This window comes from Alternaria conjuncta, assembly GCF_024043145.1.
Source record: "Alternaria conjuncta strain BMP 0040 chromosome Unknown scaffold_8, whole genome shotgun sequence".
In the NCBI taxonomy this organism is placed as follows: Eukaryota; Fungi; Ascomycota; class Dothideomycetes; order Pleosporales; family Pleosporaceae; genus Alternaria; species Alternaria conjuncta.
Genome location: NW_026250097.1, coordinates 1 through 21303, shown reverse-complemented (window position 1 = coordinate 21303; position 21303 = coordinate 1). Strand labels below are relative to the sequence as shown.

The following is a 21303-nucleotide window of genomic DNA, read 5'->3' as shown; positions in this document are numbered from 1 at the left end:
ACATGTTGTCTGCGTTGCGCGCGCCCGTAGAGGGAGATTGCGCGTCTGGATTAAGAACAGGCGGCATGCATCCCTCAGCCACACCAATAGTCCCAGCAGCCCGGGTGCGGCGTCATGCTGTGGCTCGCAATCACCCTATTCTTAACCATGGCGTGCCAAACTGAAGGTTATTTTCTACACCAAGCTGCACCTTGCTATTGCTATTGCTATGCAGTCCCCATCCATGCAGCCCACGTTGTCGCCCCGAGCACCGGACAACAGAGGAGGCGAGCCGGCCTTGCCCTGCGCCGCACGTCTGTCTTCGGCTCTATTTAGCTCCAGCTCCACTCCCAATCTCCTGGCTAACCCAGCCCTGTTTTCGTCCGCCCATCACAGAATGCGCAACACCTGGGCGACCAAGTAAGGGTCCAGTGCTCCATCAAATACATGTCCTCCCCGCAATGTCCAGGCGTAGACACATCTGACCAGTCTGGAACATCCTCACACTCGACAGTGCATCTCTGTTGAGCAGTGCGCACTCGGGGCCAACATTGAAGATCCGCGCTCTTCACGCTAGCCATCTCTGGCTTGCCTTTATGTGCCCTGCACGCCAACATATATACCCATGCTTGAGCATGCGACTCCAGTAATGGCGAGTTCAAAGTCCTTGTCGCACCTGAGACGACATGGAGACTGCCAAATCTCAAAACACCCTTATCGCGCAGTCGGTGTATGGCTGGGAGGACTTGGTAGATAGGCAGTAACCGCGCTGTCTTCATCCCACAGCAATCCGATGCTTGTCGCCGGCCCTCAGCGAACAGACTTCGGTATTTGGCAGCGTCTTCCTGATGACACCCTCTTCCACCATCTTCTTCACTTCGTCAACCGCGTGCTGTGCAATCTGGGTCAACTTGACGGCCCAGCCCCGATTGTCCTTGTCTGCATCATGGGCAGATATCCAGGCTTTGGCATACAGACTCTTGGCGATCTCTGTGCCACCGGGACTGCCAGCTGATATGTTACCTCCAAGCCACCAAGGGTTCTCAACGCAGTCAAAAGAATGTAGAAGCGCTGTGAGGGGAAGCGCGGATTCCGATACAAGGTAGGAGCTTGCGTAGGGACGAATCACGTCGTACGAAACACCGTGAGGTGAGTAAATGACAGACAAGGTCTTCTCTCGATCGTTGTTTGGTGACGGCACCAACGTACGGGGCGATGAGGCGATTGTCATTGGCGATCCTGGAGAGGGGGGCGGACTCATAGGCAGGTTGATGTAGTGCATTGGGCTTAGCGACGAGAGTACTGTGCAAGGAGGCCGATATGTTATCCCGATCGCGTGATGTACCTTGGAAAGGTCCCGCTTGGCTGGAATCCAAGTCACCGTCACCTCACCACATGTCCCTCGGGGAGACGGCGGCGGTAATACTATACGGTGTATGGACTGGCCATCTCCCTCGACGTACTTCGGCAGAGCGTGCACAAGGCTGGGACGAAAGTGTTTCCATGAGCGAATCTTCTTGGCCGCAGACGGTATGGCTAAAATAGTTGCTTCGCAGTCTGGTGGGAGTTGGCGCAAGGTAGCTTCATGGCAGTGGTCTGGCTTGTCTTGGGATATAAGCACGAGGTCGGGTTCGCGGTCAAGGTCTCTCAGGCTCGCGACGGATGGTTTCGCTCTCTGTACAGAATGCGAGAAGACGGAGTTTAGGATGATGGAGGGCCCTGAAAGCCAGGCTGGTCAGGAAACATTAGCACCCATCTACAAGTCGGCCTCCAGCGGTATCAAGCGCGATCTTCAGAGACTTACGGTCAACCAGAATCGTGAACGATCCTGGGAACAATCCCGGCGACGATAGTGGGGCAGCGGGTGGGTCAAAGGTAAGGAGAAAAGAAGTGTCTCCATTCAGCGACTCGACGGAGAGAGCCATACTAGCGAAGAACAAGTGCAAGACAATGTCGGCCACGCGCACGACGGGGTAACGGCAACGTAAGACATGAAGAAAGGGAGGCGAGGCGACAGGCTACGCGCTGCCGTGTCAGTCTGTGATGCCCATGTCAATGATGATTGCGGGCTTGCGCCATCGCCTTGGAACGCTCAGCAGAAGCAATTGTGCTGGAAGGTTGACGCGAGAGGGTAGTCGCAGACGAGCGTGGACGAGAAACAGCAGGTGCAGACGAGGTGCATGTGACGAGTTTAGAAAGCCATAGGTAGCAACACGCTGCTGCTGTCACTCAACAATTTCCACCCCGGCGCGTCAGAAGCTCGTCTTCTCGTGCGTCTTCTTCACTCTCCGTCCCTCTCTTCTCTGACGTTTCCCACTACCCTTCCACCTCACCCCAAGTCTGTTGCCGAAATGTGGTAGATGCAGCTCCCTGCAACCAAGTGCAGCCTTCCTGGACCTGCCGCCGGCCGAAACTGGCTTTAGCTCGGCATCTGAGGAGCAAAAATCTTCATGGCGCCGCAGCCGATGTCCTGGTGAAGAGTCCGAGCAGTAGATCGCATTGGTCAAAATTCTTTGCATGCACGGGACTTGAGCTGTGAGGAGGCTTCTGCGCCGTCTAGCTGATTATGAGTCGTCTTGGTCCCAGCCATCTCTGATTGGAGCGCGCAAATCCCCATTCAAGCGGTAGGTCATTGGGCAGCACGAAGCTCTCCAAGCTATCAGCTTCTTCGCCTCAGCTCCAGGGCAGCCGTCTGATTGCTCCTCCGCTCGAGCTTGTCGTGGCGATACAGCTCTACCCTCACGGCAGCGGTGCAGTACCATTGCTTCTTCTTCTACATGGTCAATCGTGATTCCTGAACACAGCCTCTACTTGATCACTTTCTCTCGAAGCCCCGCCGCCGTTCGCAGCTGCCCCGCATCCAGTTACGTCTATCCGCAGTAGCAGCAACTTCAGCTCAGAGCTTCTTCCACCCGCCGTAGTCACCACACCCGCTCCTGCCGTCACTGTAGCCTCCCCCCTCAACTGCGCAAGCTCGGACTGAGCTTCCCCGTCCCAGCGCCTCGCTTTCCACGTGCCATTGCTTCGTCGCGAAGCTCCTGCCATTGATGCTCGCAGCCATGCCTCCGTCGCGCGCAGCACCGCTGACGAGCTCCTTCTCCGTCAGCGACGAGAACAATGTCGTAGTATGCCCGCTGCGAAACCACGACAGCTCGGCCTGTCGCAAGCGCTGCACCGGGGTAAGTCTCTCCCGCTGTTGCTTCACGTTACAGCAAGCTCCAAAGCTCCAGAGCTCTGGGGTGCAGACTAACACATGCGTAGGAGAAGCGTTTCCGGTCCATGCAGGAGCACATCCGCCGCGCCCATCCTGAGCACTACATCTCCAAGTTGCCGGCGACTGAGGTAGGCTTGTCCACGGCCAGCGCTGGCCGAATACGCTGCTGACTGTTTCCGCTTGCAGGAGAGCTTCATGCTTATGGTCAACACACCACCGCAAGAAAGACCCCCACCTCCACCTGCGACGACCTCAGCACCGCCCCAGCAGACGTACGACTATGGCGGAAGCGAACACAACTCCTTCTTCGAGACCGACTTCGGGACGAATCATCTTCGCACATCGGACGAAATGCGCCGGCCGTCACTCTTACCCGCCGCGACTGCTGCGGCTGCCCTGGCCTCGTTACACAACCATCGTGCCGAGTACGACTGGGACTCAGATCCGGTATGGACCCGCGTTGCACCTTCCCCGCACAAGACCAGGCTAACAACTGCTGTGAACAGGACGCAGCATCCGATCCCGATTCAAAGAACTACAGGCCTCGCGCACGATTCGCTCCGACCACCATAGAACAACACATCAATGCCGAAGAACCTTACTACACATCTACTTCCATACAGCAAGAGCTGCTCCCCTCCTCCCTCGCACGATCGCCTCCCGGGCGTTCCTCCACTCTCCCTCCTGGCGCTCACTCTCTCAAACCGAACAGACCCCGGAAGTCATCTGTAGGACAGAATGCTCGTAAGGGCAAACACGAGCGGCAGAAGTCCAAGGACTACTCGCGCAGGCTGAGCTACGACAGGAAAGCATACTCGGCTGAGCCGGCAACCGCTGCGGCCATTATGGGTAAACGGTGGGAAGACTTGATTGATGCTGCTGCTTCAGCCACAGAAGAGGATAGCCGAGATCTCACGCCGGTTGGTGTCACACTCTGCTACGCTATTCTATCTAACATGAACAGGTGCCACAGTCGCCAAACCAATCCCCTCACATGATGAACAACAGAACCTCTCTACCTCCCTTCAACTTTGCTTCACAACTTCAGTCATACACGGCATCACCTTTGAATAACGCTCTGACGCCTCCACCTCCGGATATGTCGGACCTTCAGCCTTTCCCTTCCGTCGAGTCTTCCATTGAATCAGCCATGTCCGGCCAAAACTTCCACATGCATTCCCAAGGTCTCTCCGATTCATCTCCTAGCTCTCTTTTCCCTGTCCAGATCTACTGCGCTGCATGTCGGAAACTGTCGATATTGCGCGACAGCTATGCATGCTCAGAATGCATTTGCGGTCTGTGTCAAGAGTGTGTAGATGTACTTGTCAGTGAGCACAACCGCGGTCGTGCGCCGACGTGTCCGCGGTGCAGCACTATTGGAGCCAAGTTCAAACCCTTCCAGCTGGATATAAGATGAAGCAAGGTTCACTATGGCGTTTTGGGTATTACATCATAATCTGGCGTTTGTTTTTGCGTACCCCATACTTTCCCTTGGCCTCGTGCCTGGTTCCGCTTGCTGCCAATCATTGCTAGCTCCACGAGCCACATGGGCGTTCACATGGTCTGTTTTGGGTGGCTTGTTCGGAAAAGACTGCTCGAAAAGCAAGTCGGAGTTTTGATTTGGATGTTACGAGGGACTCGACCGGGCCTCCTTCCCTCACAACGAGATCGCAGAGATAGACTCGCCTGCGAATACAATACTTGGGTGTACCTACACCCCTATCGTTTCACTACTCTATGTTTCCACGACCATAGTCCGCTGTTGCACTAGCAGACTTGCGCAGAGCCTATTGCGCAATTGTTTCCACGTCCATGTTGACGTAGTGCTCAGTCAGCGTCAACAGGGCTTGCTCAGGGATTTACGTGAGCCCGATTTGGAACCACTTCGGCAGTGTAATAATGCGGTGAAGGAACCATGGTTCATGTTCGCCCGGGTGGATGTCGTACGTCAGGTGTCAGCCGCTCGAAAGGGTGGAGCCTCCCGTCATTGCCGGACGCAACACTACTCGGAACGACTGCTTCCCACATGATTCAAGCTCTGAGCGGTCTAGAAGTCCAGAATCCTGGATTACGAAGAACACGAGGGTGGAGATTACGAGCCACCTCAACGTTTGAAAGCGGGAGGTGTTCCATCTGGCGCAGAACGGTATATGTCTATTTTGGCCATTGTCGCTGCAGGGACAAGAGCGATGTGGATAACTGTGTGTGAATGAAAGCGTCGGCCTCGGGAAGCAACGGACGTGGCGCCGTCGTCGCGATGCAAAGGGGTGCCGCGGAGCGGAGCAATGGCCGACTTGTAAGGACGGCCGGGAATGTTTTGTTCTGTATTCCTGCGCTGAGCGCCTTCGATATCCCCCATCATCGATTCTCTCGTTAGACCCGATGTGCGGCGATCCAAAGGGTTGGTGCAAGGAGGGCAGAAGGTTGGCCGGGTGCTGGACTCGTGACGCTCTTTTGGGAGATTGAGTGTGCAGTCATGCGGACGACTGCCTCGACAATGTTTCCTGCTGTCAACTCAACGCCTTTACTGCCAACGTGCTCCAATCACAGCAACCCCAAAGCTTAAAGCCGGCAAAGCACACATGGCGGTGTAGTGCGTCTTCGCCAGCGGAAAAAAGGCCAAGCCCTTCTCCTTTTACCCCGCCGTGCAGCCAATCGCTCTACTTGACCGCATCGACAAAGCGTATCCTGCGACGGTGAGTCTAAAACGCCAACTGCTTCCGGCGACGCATCGGCGCTGGGCATACACCTAGGCAACGTGTGCGATCAGCGTTGAACGGGAAAAGCTTGGTCTCAACAATCAAGGAAATTATGGAAGAAAAGTAGTCCATGCCTCTTTGCCATGATCGCGCAGAACAAATGCGATCGCCCTGCGCTGCGGGTATGACCTTGCAGCCATGTGATCTCCTTGCAAGCTCAGGAACGAGGTTAATGTGGGATCGGCGATGGCTAGCGCAGGGTCTGGCCTTGCATCGTCAACCCGAGTACCCACATTAATCGACAAAGTCCATAGCATGCCGGTCTAGACGCACACTCGTTTTGTGGTTTGCATGGAACCCGCGGTTTGAAACTACTGCGCCTGTTTATTGACAGTTGGGTTGCTGCGGCTGTGGGAGCGGCGCGGATTGGGTATAGCCCTGCGTGGCGCCCGGCCCCTGACGTGGTATGCTGGGGTGCTGTAGGCTGCTTTGGGATGACTGTTATGCGTCGGGTAGAGGTGTGTGTGTGGTGGGGGAAAGGGTATTTAGTGGTCGCGTGCCTCGCGTTGTTGGTGCTCCTCTCGTTGGGATATTACCGTTTGTCGACACATACCTTTTGCTTCTTTTTTGCCTATCGCATTGCAAATAACACCAGTTACTTGTTCAATTCGATACATGCAAATACTCGGGTCCGCATACTACTACCATCTACCAACCACCTGACACCAAACCCCAATCAACGACAATCGCAACCGAAACACTACGACCAATACTTACAGCAACCGCCCAACATGCCCATCTTCCGTACATTGACGACCAAAATCAAAACCTCGCTCTCTCCATCTTCCTCTCCGGAAACATCACCAGATGGATCGCCCACCTCACCGCAAGTGTCTTCCTTCGAGAGGATCAGCGGGCGCAAAGAAGGCGGTGTGAGTGGAGCGGTCAAGCGACCCGAAGTACAGACCAGAGTCGACTCCTACATGACTCAAGGAAGCAATGCCAGCAACGAGAGTGTAGAGGAGAAGAAGCAGCGCAGGCTGAGTCGGTTCAGGGAAGAGCTAGACTTCGAGGCTGAGGATTGAGTAAAGAGACGTGTGTTCTCAAAGGTATGTTGTCATTCATTGTTCCTAAGATGACATTTGCTAACTTCAAGCCAAGTTTATGCTTCTGAGTCTGCTGCACTATCTGCATTGCCGTCACCTTGCACTGGAGTGCCTGTCCTGCTCGCACTCCCACTCTTCGGCGGGCCTCTAGGCGGACCCCCAGCCTTGGGAGGTGGTGGTACCCCAGAGCCTTTCTTGGGCGCATAGTCTTGCTCCAGACTCTTCTGCTCTCCCTCCTTGAAGTAGTCGTCCAAGCCACCGCCACCACCACCCGCAGGGCTAGCGACATGATGTGCTCTGCCCTTCCTCTTTGGCGGCGGCGCCGTGCCCTGAGGTGGTGGTGACTTTGCCGGTAGCGCCATGTTGGCTGGCACGAACAACTCTGTCGGTGCACCCTGCGTTGGCGCAGCGGGGAAATCAACAGAACCAGTCAAAGGGCGTTTCTCATCAAACGACGTGGCCCCGCTAGCATCGCCTGTGGAGAAGAAGGTCTCGCCAGGCGCTGGCGGCGGCTCGTCCAAACCCGCTGGAATTCGATGCAAAGCCCCGAAACCCAACACACACCCTAAGGCTCCCTCACCACCCCAATTGCGCGTCGGCGTGATGGTAACGGGACGAGTCACGTTGTATTCGTGGTTATACACGTACAGCCTCAATGGCCTGTTTAGGAAGTCTTCCACAAGTTCACCCAAGCCAGACTCGCCGCGCACAAGCCCTTCGGGGCTGCCGATGACGTAGTCACCATAGGGTAGCAACCCTGCGGCATCAGCGGGGGAATTGGGAGCCACGTCTAGGATATGCCAGACATCCTCCGCGATGGCCAATGGAGACCACTGCAAGGAGATCCCTAGAGTTGGCTGATCGGCTGGGATTTGCAGATAAACTTCTCGGATCTTTTGGCCCTACAGTGTGTCAGACGTGTATAGATAGTTCAATTGACTGAAGTTAATTGTGACGTTCGTTCTCCCGGACTTCTGTGGTTGTACTTCCTTGCAAACGTGTAATATGAAATGGAACGATGACTCATGATGTCTCGAATGTATTGTGGTATAAGAATGAGTAGTTGGAACCTACCTTTGCGCTGAATACACCTAGGCTGATGGTCGCACCAGCACTGTTCCGTACCTCTGTCGCAAAGAGACTTGGATCTGGATTATCCTGTTCTCAGAGTTAGTAAAAAATCAATACGATGTTCTTGTTTCCAATCCTTTCATCTTGTCTGGGAGCTGACCCCCACTTCGCCATCGTCTACCTTCTCCCGCTCTTGCATCCCTTTGCTAATGTCTTTTAACCGAATGGAAAATACGTACAATAGTTCTTCCATTGATTCCAATGATGAAATCGAACCACGGCTCCAGAGGGACATCTAGGTTAGCGTTCCTCAGCACCTGGAAGCCGTATGCGCCATTCGTAGCGGACTGCTGCTCTTCGTTGAGGGGCGCGGCGTCTAGTCGCGATATGAAGCGGTTCAACGCTCCGAACATGGACATGATGAGAGGCGGTGATTCTGATGGTTCCTTCAAAAAGTTGTCGTATGGTGATGACGACAGAGAAGTCGTGTTGGCCGAGGTGTCGTTGTTGGTGACTTGGAGGTTTTGGAAGGTGGCCATAGCTCGGGATCTGCGGCGCGCTAGCTGGGGCAGGTGCAGTGAGGATGGCAATGTGTGGTTAAAGTTGCATCGGAGGTAGTTGTAGTTCAGGATGCAAAATTCGGAACATTATCACCTGCAGTGACCAAATTACATGTACCGCCACGTATAGGCAGTCGCGTCGGTCGGAACTATTCCTAATAAGGTAAGGCGTATCAGGATTGCTCTCACTCTTCCACAGTATCTGCTCGGTTACTTCATCATCCACACATCTTCTGAAGTCAAAACCCATTACCTGTGGCTTCTCAAATCAGGCTATTCTCACAACTTAGTGCATCACGCTTGCTGGGGATATGAGTGAGACGGCGGGTGAGAAAGGCGTAGACCAATGGTCGCGTGTCGAACAGTTCCCCGAACATTTGAAGAAGTACAGCCCATTTCTACCACTCTCAGAGATTCTTGAATTCTAACAATATCAGATATTGGCATCAGCGGTTCAAGATATGGGAAAAGTATGACCAAGGCATATGGATGACAGAAGACGCCTGGTTCGGCGTGACACCAGAACCCATCGCGAACAAGATCGCAGCTCACATATCTGAGTCAGCGCCCAAAGACAAAACCGTCATCGTCGACGCATTTGCTGGTGTTGGTGGTAATGCCATAGCACTCGCGCGCTCGGGACGCTGGGAACGCGTCTTTGCTATCGAGAAAGATGCCAAAACGTTGAAGTGCGCAAAGCACAATGCCGAAATATATGGTGTGAGCAATAAGATCTTTTGGCTCAACGCAGATTGCTTTGATGCCATGAGCAGGTTCTCGGGTCAAAGCAATGTCGTTGTGTTCGCTAGTCCGCCATGGGGAGGTTTGTCTCTTTTCCACACCATCATTCGAATTAAGCTGATGTGTTTAGGAACTGAGTATGGTGCTGAAGACGTCTTCGACCTCAGTAAGATGGAGCCGTATAACCTCGAAAAGCTTTACAAGAGCTTTACGAGTATCAGCAAAGAGGTTGTTCTGTATTTGCCGAGAACGTCGGATCTTAATCAGATTGCGAGATACGGGCAAGATGGGAAAAAGCTGGAAGTTGCTCACTATACTATGATGGGTGCTAGCAAGGTAAGACACAGAAGATATTGATGCTAACCTCCAAACTGACTTTGCGCAGGCACTCTGCGTGTATTTTGGTAACTTCAATTTCGATATGGAGCAGGACTCATAATGAAGTAGCGGAAACGGAACGCGGTCATCAAACTTCACGCGTGTTCCATCTTAGTCCATCTCCGGTACTACCCTCTCCAAGAAAGCACATAAGTCCCGCAGCTCAGCTCCGGCCATGATATGCCCCATGCCCTCATATTCTTTAATTGTCACCCTGTCCTTCTCGATACCAAATCCAAATAATGCCTCATAACACATACGATGTAACCGCTTCGGTACCAATCTATCCCCTGTTCCTCTTGCCAGAAATATCTCACCGTTGTCCCCCACCTCTTCTGGTAACCCAGCTTGTTCTCTCAGCTTCGGTATTCGATCTGCCAGGGGAAGGTATCCAGACAGTCCGACCAGCGCGCCCAACTTCCCGGCATACTTCGACACCAAACCAGTCAAAAGTGCCATAGCATGGCCCTGTGAGAACCCTCCCAAGACGATCCTCTCCGTTGGAATGCCCTGATCGACCAGATCATCGATCAGTGTTGTGATGTAGGACACGGTAGTCATCATCCCCTCTTCATCTTCGTCGTCTTCGAGCTCAGGTCGCGATGGTGGATAAGGAGAGAGGCGTGTGGGCAGATACCAGGCTGTAGTAGCTAGGTCATGGTTCTCTAAAGCATTGGGTATAGTCCAAGACATGTGTGGCAATTTGTTCGCGGATTGGAATTGGCGAGCAACGCTTTCCAGTCCTTCTGCTTCGTCACCGAGACCGTGGATGAAGATGAAGGCCGCGGACTTGGAAACATCGCTTGGTGGGGTTGTGGGTGGAAGCACAATTGGCGGTTTCCTTTCAGGCGCCATGCTTGGTTGTATGGGCGATGTGCAGTGACCTAGGTAGCTGGGGTTGTTCGGGCAAGTGGTCACAAGTTCGATCTACGGCTTTCCGGGACTATACATATTAAAGATCTACCGAGGATGCAATAGCCTTTTGATGATCACGGCTAACATCCGACAAGATGATGACAAGATCGGAAGTAATCCAGATGGTGTACGTACCCCGCATCGATCATGCAGGTACGCGGCATCTGGACTTTGCGACGCGTCGGCATGTGATCCATAATTTCAACACCTCCGGACTCTCCGCATCATCACCTCCTGCACTCCACACTCCACCATGCCACACGTCGAAGTACTTCCGAACTCCACGGCGACCGTCGCGCCTGGATGGACGTATGTCGTCGACACAGGCTACGACCCCTCAAAAGTCGCCATCAACCCCAAGAACAAGAAGCGCGCCGCCGCAGCAACACCAGGCGGTCAACGGGCGGAAAACGAGCTCTCTGCCCGACAACAGACAGCCATAGCTCGACGAATAGCCGAACTAGAACGCGACAACGACCCCAAGCAGCTCATCACGATCCCCGGGAAGCCGGGCGTGCCAAAGACACAAAATGCAAGGAGGATCATACAATACCAGCGGCAGATCAAGCATTGGCTCGACGATGAAGAGGCGCAATTAGGACAAACGACAACTACGTCCAGGGGAAGCGTTTCTCAGCCCACAGGGGGAAGGGGAGCAGCGCAAGCCTTGCGAAGGCAAAGCACATATGCTTCTGTGCCTGCGACGCCAGTAGAAGCAACGCCAGGGCCTCCAACAGTTGCGCAGACTCCGTCGCGTCTCGAGGACGCAAATGCAGACGACGCGCTGCTCTCGATCGACGATTCCATACCCGCGCCGTTGAACCCCACCGAGCTCGAGGCTCTACTTGCCGCTCCACCACTTTCCTACGCTGCAAGCCACGCCGCACCTCCTCCCGCTGGCGGTCCACCACAGAGACAGTTTTGCGACAATTGCGGATACTGGGGACAAATCAAGTGTCGCAAATGTGGAGCGCGGGTATGTGGATTGGAGTGCAAAGACGCGCACGAAGCAACCAGGTGCTTGAAGTGGGCATGAGGACAGAGAACGACTGAATATAGCATTGCAATGGCGTTGGTATGCTTTACGATACCCAGATAGTGTGATCTATCTATAGAGCAGCCTCTTGTTCAATATACGAATTCCTCTCCTACAAGCCTCTCGCTCAGTTTCCACAGCCTCTCTGGGTCTTCCGGGTTCGTCGCAGTCGGCTGCACTTCTTGCGGCGCCACGTTGGCGTTGTCGAGATACGCGCCGTTGTAGTCGTCCAATCTTGTATCGAAGGCGGCGACAACATGGGTAGCCGCACACTCATCGAGCGACTTCAGGTCAAACTCACGAGCCCAGCCGATCTGTTTGTCCTTGGCCACTGTATGCTTGTCAGAACAGCGATCGTGTCAACTCTCAACAATGACGACTTACCGACACTCTTCATGTCTTCATCGTCGAATTTTTCAGCAAGAGACGTTCCAATCGTCACTCCTGGATGCAAACTGTACGCTCTGAGACCCTTCGGACCCAGTTTCCTTGCCAACGCATAGGAGAATAAGATGTTTGCCGTCTTACTCTGGCCATATGTTTCCCACTGATCGTACACTTTGCCATCTTGGAAATTCGGATCGTCGAAACGTACACCGCTGAAGCGATGACCGTCACTGGATATGTTGACGATTCGGGGTGCCTTGGCAGCAAGGAGCTTGGGCATGATGAGATTGGTGAAGAGGAAATGACCGATGTGGTTGCATCCGAATTGGTTCTCGATACCGTCCGCTGTTGTACGGTAGGGACCCTTCATTATGCCTGCTGAGTTGACGACAACATCGATGTGGGATTCCGGATATGCGAGAACTTCGTTCGCGGCTTCGCGGACTTGCTTTTGCGATGCCAGATCTAGGGTTAAGATGCGCACTTCGACATTGGCGCTCGCTGGGTTGGATTTGATCTTATCGGATGTGGCTTGCACTTTTGATGGCGAGCGACCAGCGAGGATCAGAAGAGCGGGTTTATGCTTTGCGATCTCTTCGACAAACGTTGCTCCTAGGCCGCCTTGCGTTACGCCAGTCGTCAAGACGATCTTGCCAGCTATGTTGGACGCGTTGTCTGCTGCGATGGTTGAGGCAAGCGCGTTCTGGCGATTGTAGGGCAGTGGTGAAGACATGACAGTACGCTGTTTGGAGGAAAGATGAAGAGGATCCTTGTAGTCGTAGACAAATAGATCTATTTAGAGTTATTGATTTTTGACAAATCAGGCCAGGACACCTCTCTATAAATGTCGTTGATCAGGGAGCCGCCTAGATAATGTCATGCCGGTTGACTTAGGCTTAACTCCGTCCGCTGTAAGTCCGCGTCTCCATTGAGAACTGTTCACCGATGAATAATAGAGAGACTAATTACATTTATTAGTTGCAAACCGGCATATCGATATGTAGCTTCAGCGGAATAATTGGCACAGTACAATGTGACGTCACAGATTGTAGACACCGAGAATACATACTGCATGCTCTGCTATGCGAGTTTTGACATCGAGAGCGATACAGTTAATGTGATGATCTAGGTAGTGTCCTTTGTTGTGTTGTTGAAACTGAAAATCTGCCGAAGTGTTGGTCGTAAAGTGTATCTACTGCAACAAGAAGATTGGAATTTGGGTAGCATGAGGCCGATGAGGCTACACATCATGCCACTGTTCAGAGGTCTTACATACCTTACATACGAAGAAGATCTCACAGAAAGAAACCATGGGAAGTATAGAGCGCTTGCCATAATCTGGTGGTGTACACGGTAATGTATATTGGAGGAAGCGATCTAGGGTATAACAACCAGCGCATGCGTCCATGCTCCATTTTCCTGTCGGCTCCTCTTCCTTTTCCCGGCATGATGTAGCCGTGACTATGCAGCGCCTGGCGCTTTTGCCTTTTCCTGGGCTTCGAGCTTTCTCCGTGCTGCCAGAATCATCTCCTCTCGCCGTCTTTGCAAGTTCGCTTGCCTCTCACTCTTGTCTGCACTCCATGATTTCGCCTTCGGCTGCTCCTCCTGTGCCGGCTGCGAGACTTGGCTAAGTTTCGAGGACAGATTGTATCGTGTTATCAGATCGGGATGTGCGGGTCTCGCTGGGGCTGGGGATGCTCGCGCCGGTGTAGCTGCGACTCGCGGTGCCGGTGTTGGTATTTGGAAAGACGCTGGTGCCTGTGCATGTGTTAGCATATGTCGACGGCATGACAGGATTCAAATCGAAAGACTTACCGTGTCTAACCCTCGCCCGCTCAGGGCCCGCTCCGTTGTCGCCGCAACGTTTCCGCCATTCCTCTGCAGATCCCATGCGATGTCGCGTCTGCTCAACTGCGGCAGCATCTCAGCGACTTGGTCTATTTGCGCAGGGCTCACGCGGAGTGCAGCGCGGTTCGCCGCAGCTCGCGTGCCTGGGGCCGCCGCCGTCGGCTTTCTCAAGTACCATCGTACAGCAAGGAACGTGACGACGATGAAAACGATGACTTGGGGAATGTTGATGCTCTGTTCCGCCATGACTCTATCTGCGGTATGAGTCGGAGGCTCGTGAGTCGATGCGCTGTGAATGTGTATGTACCGAGGTGCGGCGTAAAGTGCGTTGGTAGCAGCCGAGACTCGCAAACGGGTACCAAAGTTGTGGTTATCTGAGCAAACGTGATTTCGGATCACCGATTGCTTTCAGATTTCAAACGAGAGCGCGATAGCGGTATGAGCGAATTTACGGACAGTGTATTGAACAGTGTTCTATCAAGTTCAAGTGAGGTCGCCATGTTTCGGACGAGCCTCGGCGAATAGCGAATCACCGAAAGGCCAAGGACCCGCGCTGACCCCTTGATGCCTTTCACTCTCGCGACCCACAAGTTCGCGCCTTCTCCATACTCCACCCTAATCCTTCGTTTCCACCCACGTCGGTCCCAGCCGTCTAGGCATACACTCATTTCCGACGACAATCGCTTCGATATGTTATGACGTTTACATGCTTTGAGATACCCCCAATAGTCTATTCACGTTACACACACGCTACGCGCTTTTGATATATAGTTATGAATGCTCTAGTAATATCACGGAAGCCGCTTCCAGAAGCAGCCCAGGCGCACTTGAAGGCCTCGCCCATTGACACTACTACAATCGGGTCGAAATTGGAAGCACCTTTACCTTCAGATCAACGAACGAAAGATGCCATTAGGGTCACCGCTCCACGTGAGGTGCTCTCACCTGGCGATAGGTCATTTCACAATGGAAGGCGGTATGGCCTCACATGTGGTATCTTTGCTGGTATAAAAACAAGCCCTTTTGCTTCGACACTCTCTCGTCACTACAACAACTTCCTACCACACAAAAGATACTTCAACAACCACATCAACCGCCGTACACTACTCATCATGGTCGGCATCACTTTTGTCTCCCTTCTGGCTCTCATTATCGGTCTCGCAGCAGGCTTGGTTATCCCCTCCAAGTGAGTCTTTGTGCTTTGCCTTCTTCCAATAGCCTCAGCTAACAACACCCATAGCAACAATGCCGTGTCTCCAGCCATCGGACCCCTAGCTCAAGGCCAAATGACGTTCTACAACCCTGGTTTGGGCGCTTGCGGTCATACTCACGGTGACAAGGACGCTGTCATGGCTGTTTCTCACGGACGCTGTAAGTATTGATATTCGTCAACTCATCTACGAGACACACACTAACACCGTGTTTTCATCAGGGGACGAGGTCAAAACTCCCAACCCCAACGACAACCCACTTTGTGGTAAACAGATTCGAGCCCACCGTGTGGACGAGCGCACTGGCAAGGACGCCAGCGTCCTTGTCACCATTGTCGACAAGTGTAAGTACTCCGGATGGCATACTCCGTCTCACGCCACTTCATATTGCTGTTGCTAATGTTTTGCCAGGCGAGGGATGTGCTTACGACGACATCGATGTCAGCCCTTCCGCGTTCGACAAGTTGGCTGATAAAGCCAAGGGCAGAGTCAACGTGGAGTGGTCCTGGGCCTGAGCATTATCACTTGGTTCGCGTCACACAGTCATGACTCAGGGTTGAGTCGACTGTGACACATTACGGCATTTCCTATTACTCACACACTGGTGTGGCATATATATGCTTTCAAATTCTACTGATGATATACTCTTCTTCTACCTTCTGCTTGATACGTGAAACTGTTTACATTGACAGTAACTTTCTACCTTTCGACAATCTACATCACACTGTGCGTAGATATCCATGTTTCTCAACAGAAAACCAAGCAGAAGGAGTTCCTCTAAATCTACGACAAGCATACCACGCCCGAAAATAGGGAAGTCCCAGCTTGTCAACGCAGGTTCGGGACCTGAATACGGGACTGAGGGTCTCGCGCCCCAGGCTCAGGATCCCGAGCCCCAAACTCAGAATTTCGAGCCCCCGAGTCCAAATCTATCGGAGAAAAGCCTACCGAGTCTTCCCACTTTTACTTCCCAAGTTTTCACACCGTTCGCTCAGTCGGAAGATTCGGGATTCAACCAAAGCCGAGATATGGATAACGACCACCTACCAAGACCCAGATACACAGCATACGGAGGCGAATCTCATCGTGCCAGCTCGGTATATCCCCGGGATACGTTTCAGGACTCCGATGACAAAGATCGTAAAGCAGTGAGAGGAGATCCTGTGGTGGGCCGTGCCCTATGGGAACATCTCAATACTAGTCCATATCATACCAACGAGAAACTCGTCATATCTCCACCTTTTGAGCAAGCTGAACCATCAAGGGAAAAACTTAGGAAGCCCCTCAATCAAGATGGTCCATACTATACCGAGGAGAAATATGACGACCTTCCCTTCACTAGTCCAGCTCTTGAGCAAGCTGCACCACCAAGCAGAAAGCTTACGAAGTCCCCGAATCAAGATGGTCCAAAGCAAAAGCCCAAGTGGTACTGGGCGATATCTATCCTGGCAGCTCTCATCGTAATCATAGTTGCAACATTAGCCGGGCTCGGTTCCGGAGGGTATTTTAGCGCGGATAAGCAAGACAAAGCGACGACGGAAAGCGAGACGTTCAGTGCTTCGTCAACGCCGCTTCTGACGGAGTCATCAACCCCTGAGAGAGTCACGAATGCCGCTATACCGTCAGAAAACGTTCCAACGAGCGTCGTGGTTGTTACGTCTTCCATCGAAACGAGCGAGACCCCGTCCTCAACGCCTACGCCTACGCCTACGTCTACGCCTACGCCAACGTCCACTCTTGAGTCCAGCTCAGTACAATCATCGAGTTCCCTCAGCAGCCCGTCCTCCCAATCTTCTAACTTCATGCAAAGTACAGCTGTCCTAGAAGATCTTGTTGGGAGGAGCGGCTATCTAGACCAACGTGCTGATGGTTCTCTCCGCTACGATTCGCTTCTGGACCTAGACCAAGGTGAATACCTTGGTCGAAGAGAGGACCCAGAGGACTGCGAAGATGTTACTATAACAATTACTACCACATTGACAACGACGATCACGAGTACTATTCGGACATCTAGATTGGTAGCTTCCAGTGCTGGCAGCGATTCAGCTTCGCCGCAGCCGCCAGAGCCCGAACCTGCAGAGACCGGTCCGAAGTGCATAACAAATACCATCTTTCATACTGGTGGTCTGCCCGATTCTACAGCTTCCTCGTATGATACCGATATACCCAGCATGGAAGTCTCTTCTGTTGCCGCCGACTCAACGGCTAGTCCAGATACGACACCTTTACCTACCGAAACCTCAGCTACTCTATCTGCAGGTGAAGAGACTGGAGTCATTTCGACATCTTCCGTTGCGCAAGCGGGACGACTAGCAGCACCGAATCTAGGGGAAAGTCTACGATATTTCCGGCGCTTTTTGCCACTGTTCACTGGGGATGTCGAGCAAAATCGGCATTTGCTTCCTTCTCTGACGATCATACCGACTGCGACAACGAAGAATTATGCCGCGGATAACAGCTACAGTGTGAAGGTTCTGAGTATGACCAGCAGCAATGCCGCGGTGCGTCGAGAAGTCCAGCATTGGAATTTCATGGGCAAACCGAATCCCGCAGTACCTTCGAGGATCCTTGAACGCCGTGAAGTGCCCGCCCAACCACCTTCTCCGCCAGGTTTAGAGGTACTGAAAACGTACTGGAAAGCCTCTTGGGAGCTGCGACTACTATTCATGCAATTGTGCTACTCCCTCAAAACAGAAGCACCCCCGACATCTGAGGATCTCAAGATGGGCGAAACGCTTAATACGACCATATGCGATAGCTTCGAGCAGGATTTCCCAGCAATAAGCGAAGGGGCAAAATGCGACTACAAGGACTATTTCCATAGGATACTGGACAAGACTACGGCAATGTGTGCCTTGGCCAAGGAAGGCGAGAAGTATGTTCAAAGTGTGAACTTGCTTTGCAACGTCAAAAACAGCATGGAAGGGAGTATTGAACAATGCGACGGCGATGACGAAGAAATGCCTAGTCAAGGCGGTGGAGGCGGAAGTAGTTTGTTGCCAGCAACCAGCAGACCGCCAATAGTAGATTCGACTGCTGAGTCGCCGACTGACATTGGCATGACTGGATCCGAATCGTCGTCCATCTTGCTCCAGGCCAATGCTGTCACGAACGTAGATTCGATCTCGGGCTTCGCAACTCCTTCAAACATACCAATTAGTAACGCCCCTCTAACGCTGTCCCCAAGTACAGGGACTGGCATCCTTGGCACCACAACAATCATGAGCGCAACGCAAACCCCGCTGTCATCCAACACGATGCCTCAATCTCAGCCGAATTCTTGCCCAGCTGACATTCCAACAATATCTTACCCTTTCAAAGCAGCTTGGAGCACCCCAATCATAACCTCCTTCCCAGACCCACCGACTATATCCACCTGGGGTCCTGTTTCTGCACGCCTAACAGGTCATAGTCTTGGTCTCTCGGTACCAATCCCATGTGGTTACACATCGAGCTTCGTAGACGATTCCACCGTTCCCAATATCGTGGTACCAAAGACATCGCAGATAGGCGAGATCTCATTCTACAACGGAGACGATGCATACAAAAAGCCGCCAACGTGCCAGAATGGGATGATAATGCATGGTGAGGCCATAGCGGCTATTGGTTGGCAACTGTATGACTGGGGCAGAGGAGGGAGCCTAGAGCAAAAGGAGAATGCGTTGTGTGGAAGAAAGATTATTGCTTCGTGTGCAGGGAATGGGGAGGTTGGATTTGACAGGAAAGAAGTCGAACTTTGGGTTAGAGATCGGTGTGCGGCCTGTAGGCCGATGGACCTGGATGTCCTGGACGACGTGTTCAAATTTTGTGCTCATAAGGATGTTGGAAGAGCGGCTGTTACTTGGAGGTGGGCTGAAGACGGTGAAAGCGTGAGCCCAACAGCTGGCTGATGGTAATTGTCGGTTCTGTGTATCGTGGTGTTTGGTATCATTCTGTAGCTCATTATATGGTCCCATTGACTTGTAATTCGCTATGCAGTACTCCAGTGTCTTGAGATGAGGTCCGCTGGCAGAACACCGCCGTTCTTCTTCATTGCATATACCTTCAATGGCCCGCCTTTCTCATCGTAGACTAGCACGGCTGCGCGCTCCTTCGTACCTGCGACGACCTCCTTTATTTCTGCCAGCAAACTCACCATCTTGCGCAGCCTGTCTTGATTGGCTTCCTCCCATCGGGGGTACTCCTTTTCAGCATGACTGATACTCACCGAGTGCACCGTACCCTTGTCATGGTTGCCGTTCATAAAGTAGGGCGTACGGCCGAACCAAAGCTGCGGTAGTGCTTCTGTAAGACGTGCGGCCTTCTTGGCTTTGATCTCCGCGAGCTTGGACGGGTCGATGAATGTTCCCTTTTCAACGACTACGGTAGGCTTATCGGCGGGAGTCTTTCGAGGTTTAGTTTGAGTTGGTGGCAGGCCTGCAATATTAAGTTGTGCCATAGCAGCGCTCACGGTGCTAACGGGCTCATCCCTAGGCTGTTTAGACTTCGAGTCCAGGACGACACCCGGGTCATCGTAATACGCATCGACTTCAAAACGGACAACGCAGTTCAAAGGGCCGATATGGTACCGAATGACCCTGTGATGACTGCTAGAGTTCCCCATTCCATGATCAGGCATCGTGAAGGTCTTCTCGAAGTTATGTCCGTAGCCCGCGTTCGGTGCACCATGGATCATTTGTTGAGCGTTCCGTTCTTTACGGCTAATAACGAGCGTATTGCCGACCATGTGTAAGCCCATGCAGAAAATGTCCAGTTTCCTCCCAGCCGAAAAATCGAGTAGCTTGCGAAGACTGTTGCGGTTGGCGATGATGTCGACTTGATCTAGCACGACGTCGGGTCCCATCACAGCAAGGGCAGCAAAGGCTGGCTCGAAAGGATACTTGGGTACGCGAGATGCGTTCTGATCGACGAAGTGTCTCCCGGAGTCCTGAGCAAGAGTGGTCGGCAGTGGTGGAGGATTCCATCTCGGGGGTGCACCAGGAACATGGATGGATCCATCATACTGCCAGTTGTAGCTACACAAAGTCTCGAAGCCACGCGCAGACGAGACCTTAGTGGTGTCTGGCTCCAGTGTTGCTGCTTCTATCGTGCGTACGGGCAACCCGGTGGTCTCCCGGAACATCCATGACGTTTTCCAAGAAGGCGCCTGGTGTAGAAGCTGTGCCCGGGGTTGTCCTGCTTTCGCAGATTGAGGCCTCAATCCCTTTGATGGGACTGCGTCTCCTTGAGCTAATATCGAAAGCTTCCCTTTAACGGGTACCTTCACTGTTGCAACTTCTGCTGACGCCAAAGAAGTTGTTACGGGCGGAGATGCTTTCGCTCCATTTCGCCTAGCACGCTCTCTATGTGTGGAGTCAGACTTGAGTGGAAATTGGGGCAAGATGGGCCTACTCACAGTTTTGCAGGACGCGCATTTCGTGCTTTCGGCCGTATAGCATCGTCTTCTTTGGTTACTGCAGTCCCGGCCGTTGTAGGGGGATCGCCGTCATCAAATGCCTCATGGGCTTGTAGCGCATTCGATGCTACTGAACTCTCGAATTCCACTGTTGCTGAATCCTGATTCTTGTGCTGGCTGCGCTTCTGTTAGTTGTCTGTACACTCGTACAGACCAGTGTCAGCGCAATACTTACCGCCTTCTACCACGTTGGCGTTTCTTGATCGGAGCGACCTTTTGACCTGACTTCTGCTCCCCAGTGGCTACTGGGATTCCACCGCCGTCAAGAGCACCTGGTCCCGTAGCGGGAGGCTGAGCCACGGATTGCGACATGTTTAGTGGAGTTGTTGGCTTGTTAAGAGTTCATATGCCAGCGTGACAGAAGTAGCATGCGTCGAGTAGCAACCGTAAGGCAGAACCCGTGTAGCGGGGTAGCTGTTGCGCGCATCAGGATATGCTTGTACAGCCTAAGTTTGAGACTGCCAAGTCTGTGCGCCGTCAGAGTCTGCTGGATTGGCTGAGTGAAGGTGAAGAGAAGTGCGCAGCCTTGGATGCCTATGCATTGGAGAAAGCATCATCGATAATACGCAGGATGAAGCGTGTCCGATATGCCTATCATCCGACCAGTCGACCCTTTACATATGGCAGAGATGTTACTGGAGGCGATGAAGCTGGTGTCGAACAATCTGGGGGGGGGGGGGGGGGGGGTTTTGGGGGGGGGCGG

At 52.9% G+C, this 21303-nt stretch overlaps 12 protein-coding genes across 12 annotated transcripts; 5 read left to right on the top strand and 7 right to left on the bottom strand.

Moving 5' to 3' along the window:
* Positions 1 to 754: 754 nt before the first annotated feature.
* J4E85_005804 (uncharacterized protein) lies at positions 755 to 1904 on the bottom strand (the record flags this gene model as incomplete). Its single annotated transcript, XM_051470046.1, has 4 exons — positions 755 to 983; positions 1189 to 1218; positions 1443 to 1710; positions 1784 to 1904. The coding sequence occupies 4 exons, from the start codon at positions 1902 to 1904 to the stop codon at positions 755 to 757; spliced, it is 648 nt and encodes a 215-aa protein (XP_051325534.1).
* Positions 1905 to 3038: 1134 nt separating this feature from the next.
* J4E85_005803 (uncharacterized protein) lies at positions 3039 to 4610 on the top strand (the record flags this gene model as incomplete). Its single annotated transcript, XM_051470045.1, has 5 exons — positions 3039 to 3158; positions 3241 to 3321; positions 3380 to 3640; positions 3700 to 4113; positions 4158 to 4610. The coding sequence occupies 5 exons, from the start codon at positions 3039 to 3041 to the stop codon at positions 4608 to 4610; spliced, it is 1329 nt and encodes a 442-aa protein (XP_051325533.1).
* Positions 4611 to 6683: 2073 nt separating this feature from the next.
* Positions 6684 to 6977, top strand: J4E85_005802 (uncharacterized protein; the record flags this gene model as incomplete). Its single annotated transcript, XM_051470044.1, has 1 exon — positions 6684 to 6977. One exon carries the CDS (start codon positions 6684 to 6686, stop codon positions 6975 to 6977), a length of 294 nt encoding a protein of 97 aa, XP_051325532.1.
* Positions 6978 to 7054: 77 nt separating this feature from the next.
* On the bottom strand, positions 7055 to 8608 carry J4E85_005801 (uncharacterized protein; the record flags this gene model as incomplete). Its single annotated transcript, XM_051470043.1, has 3 exons — positions 7055 to 7900; positions 8073 to 8156; positions 8309 to 8608. The coding sequence occupies 3 exons, from the start codon at positions 8606 to 8608 to the stop codon at positions 7055 to 7057; spliced, it is 1230 nt and encodes a 409-aa protein (XP_051325531.1).
* A 332-nt stretch (positions 8609 to 8940) lies between these two features.
* J4E85_005800 (uncharacterized protein) lies at positions 8941 to 9809 on the top strand (the record flags this gene model as incomplete). The annotated part of the gene is made up of 4 exons (XM_051470042.1): positions 8941 to 9014; positions 9067 to 9452; positions 9501 to 9706; positions 9756 to 9809. 4 exons carry the CDS (start codon positions 8941 to 8943, stop codon positions 9807 to 9809), a joined length of 720 nt encoding a protein of 239 aa, XP_051325530.1.
* Positions 9810 to 9859: 50 nt separating this feature from the next.
* J4E85_005799 (uncharacterized protein) lies at positions 9860 to 10603 on the bottom strand (the record flags this gene model as incomplete). Its single annotated transcript, XM_051470041.1, has 1 exon — positions 9860 to 10603. One exon carries the CDS (start codon positions 10601 to 10603, stop codon positions 9860 to 9862), a length of 744 nt encoding a protein of 247 aa, XP_051325529.1.
* A 313-nt stretch (positions 10604 to 10916) lies between these two features.
* J4E85_005798 (uncharacterized protein) lies at positions 10917 to 11699 on the top strand (the record flags this gene model as incomplete). The annotated part of the gene is made up of 1 exon (XM_051470040.1): positions 10917 to 11699. One exon carries the CDS (start codon positions 10917 to 10919, stop codon positions 11697 to 11699), a length of 783 nt encoding a protein of 260 aa, XP_051325528.1.
* Positions 11700 to 11791: 92 nt separating this feature from the next.
* On the bottom strand, positions 11792 to 12819 carry J4E85_005797 (uncharacterized protein; the record flags this gene model as incomplete). The annotated part of the gene is made up of 2 exons (XM_051470039.1): positions 11792 to 12030; positions 12084 to 12819. 2 exons carry the CDS (start codon positions 12817 to 12819, stop codon positions 11792 to 11794), a joined length of 975 nt encoding a protein of 324 aa, XP_051325527.1.
* Positions 12820 to 13547: 728 nt separating this feature from the next.
* Positions 13548 to 14180, bottom strand: J4E85_005796 (uncharacterized protein; the record flags this gene model as incomplete). The annotated part of the gene is made up of 2 exons (XM_051470038.1): positions 13548 to 13844; positions 13902 to 14180. The coding sequence occupies 2 exons, from the start codon at positions 14178 to 14180 to the stop codon at positions 13548 to 13550; spliced, it is 576 nt and encodes a 191-aa protein (XP_051325526.1).
* Positions 14181 to 15046: 866 nt separating this feature from the next.
* J4E85_005795 (uncharacterized protein) lies at positions 15047 to 15660 on the top strand (the record flags this gene model as incomplete). The annotated part of the gene is made up of 4 exons (XM_051470037.1): positions 15047 to 15120; positions 15175 to 15305; positions 15367 to 15489; positions 15557 to 15660. 4 exons carry the CDS (start codon positions 15047 to 15049, stop codon positions 15658 to 15660), a joined length of 432 nt encoding a protein of 143 aa, XP_051325525.1.
* A 3455-nt stretch (positions 15661 to 19115) lies between these two features.
* J4E85_005794 (uncharacterized protein) lies at positions 19116 to 20271 on the bottom strand (the record flags this gene model as incomplete). The annotated part of the gene is given in 2 exon segments (XM_051470036.1): positions 19116 to 20221; positions 20241 to 20271. The coding sequence occupies 2 exon segments, from the start codon at positions 20269 to 20271 to the stop codon at positions 19116 to 19118; spliced, it is 1137 nt and encodes a 378-aa protein (XP_051325524.1).
* A 265-nt stretch (positions 20272 to 20536) lies between these two features.
* Positions 20537 to 20912, bottom strand: J4E85_005793 (uncharacterized protein; the record flags this gene model as incomplete). The annotated part of the gene is made up of 2 exons (XM_051470035.1): positions 20537 to 20717; positions 20776 to 20912. 2 exons carry the CDS (start codon positions 20910 to 20912, stop codon positions 20537 to 20539), a joined length of 318 nt encoding a protein of 105 aa, XP_051325523.1.
* Between the last annotated feature and the right edge of the window lie 391 nt (positions 20913 to 21303).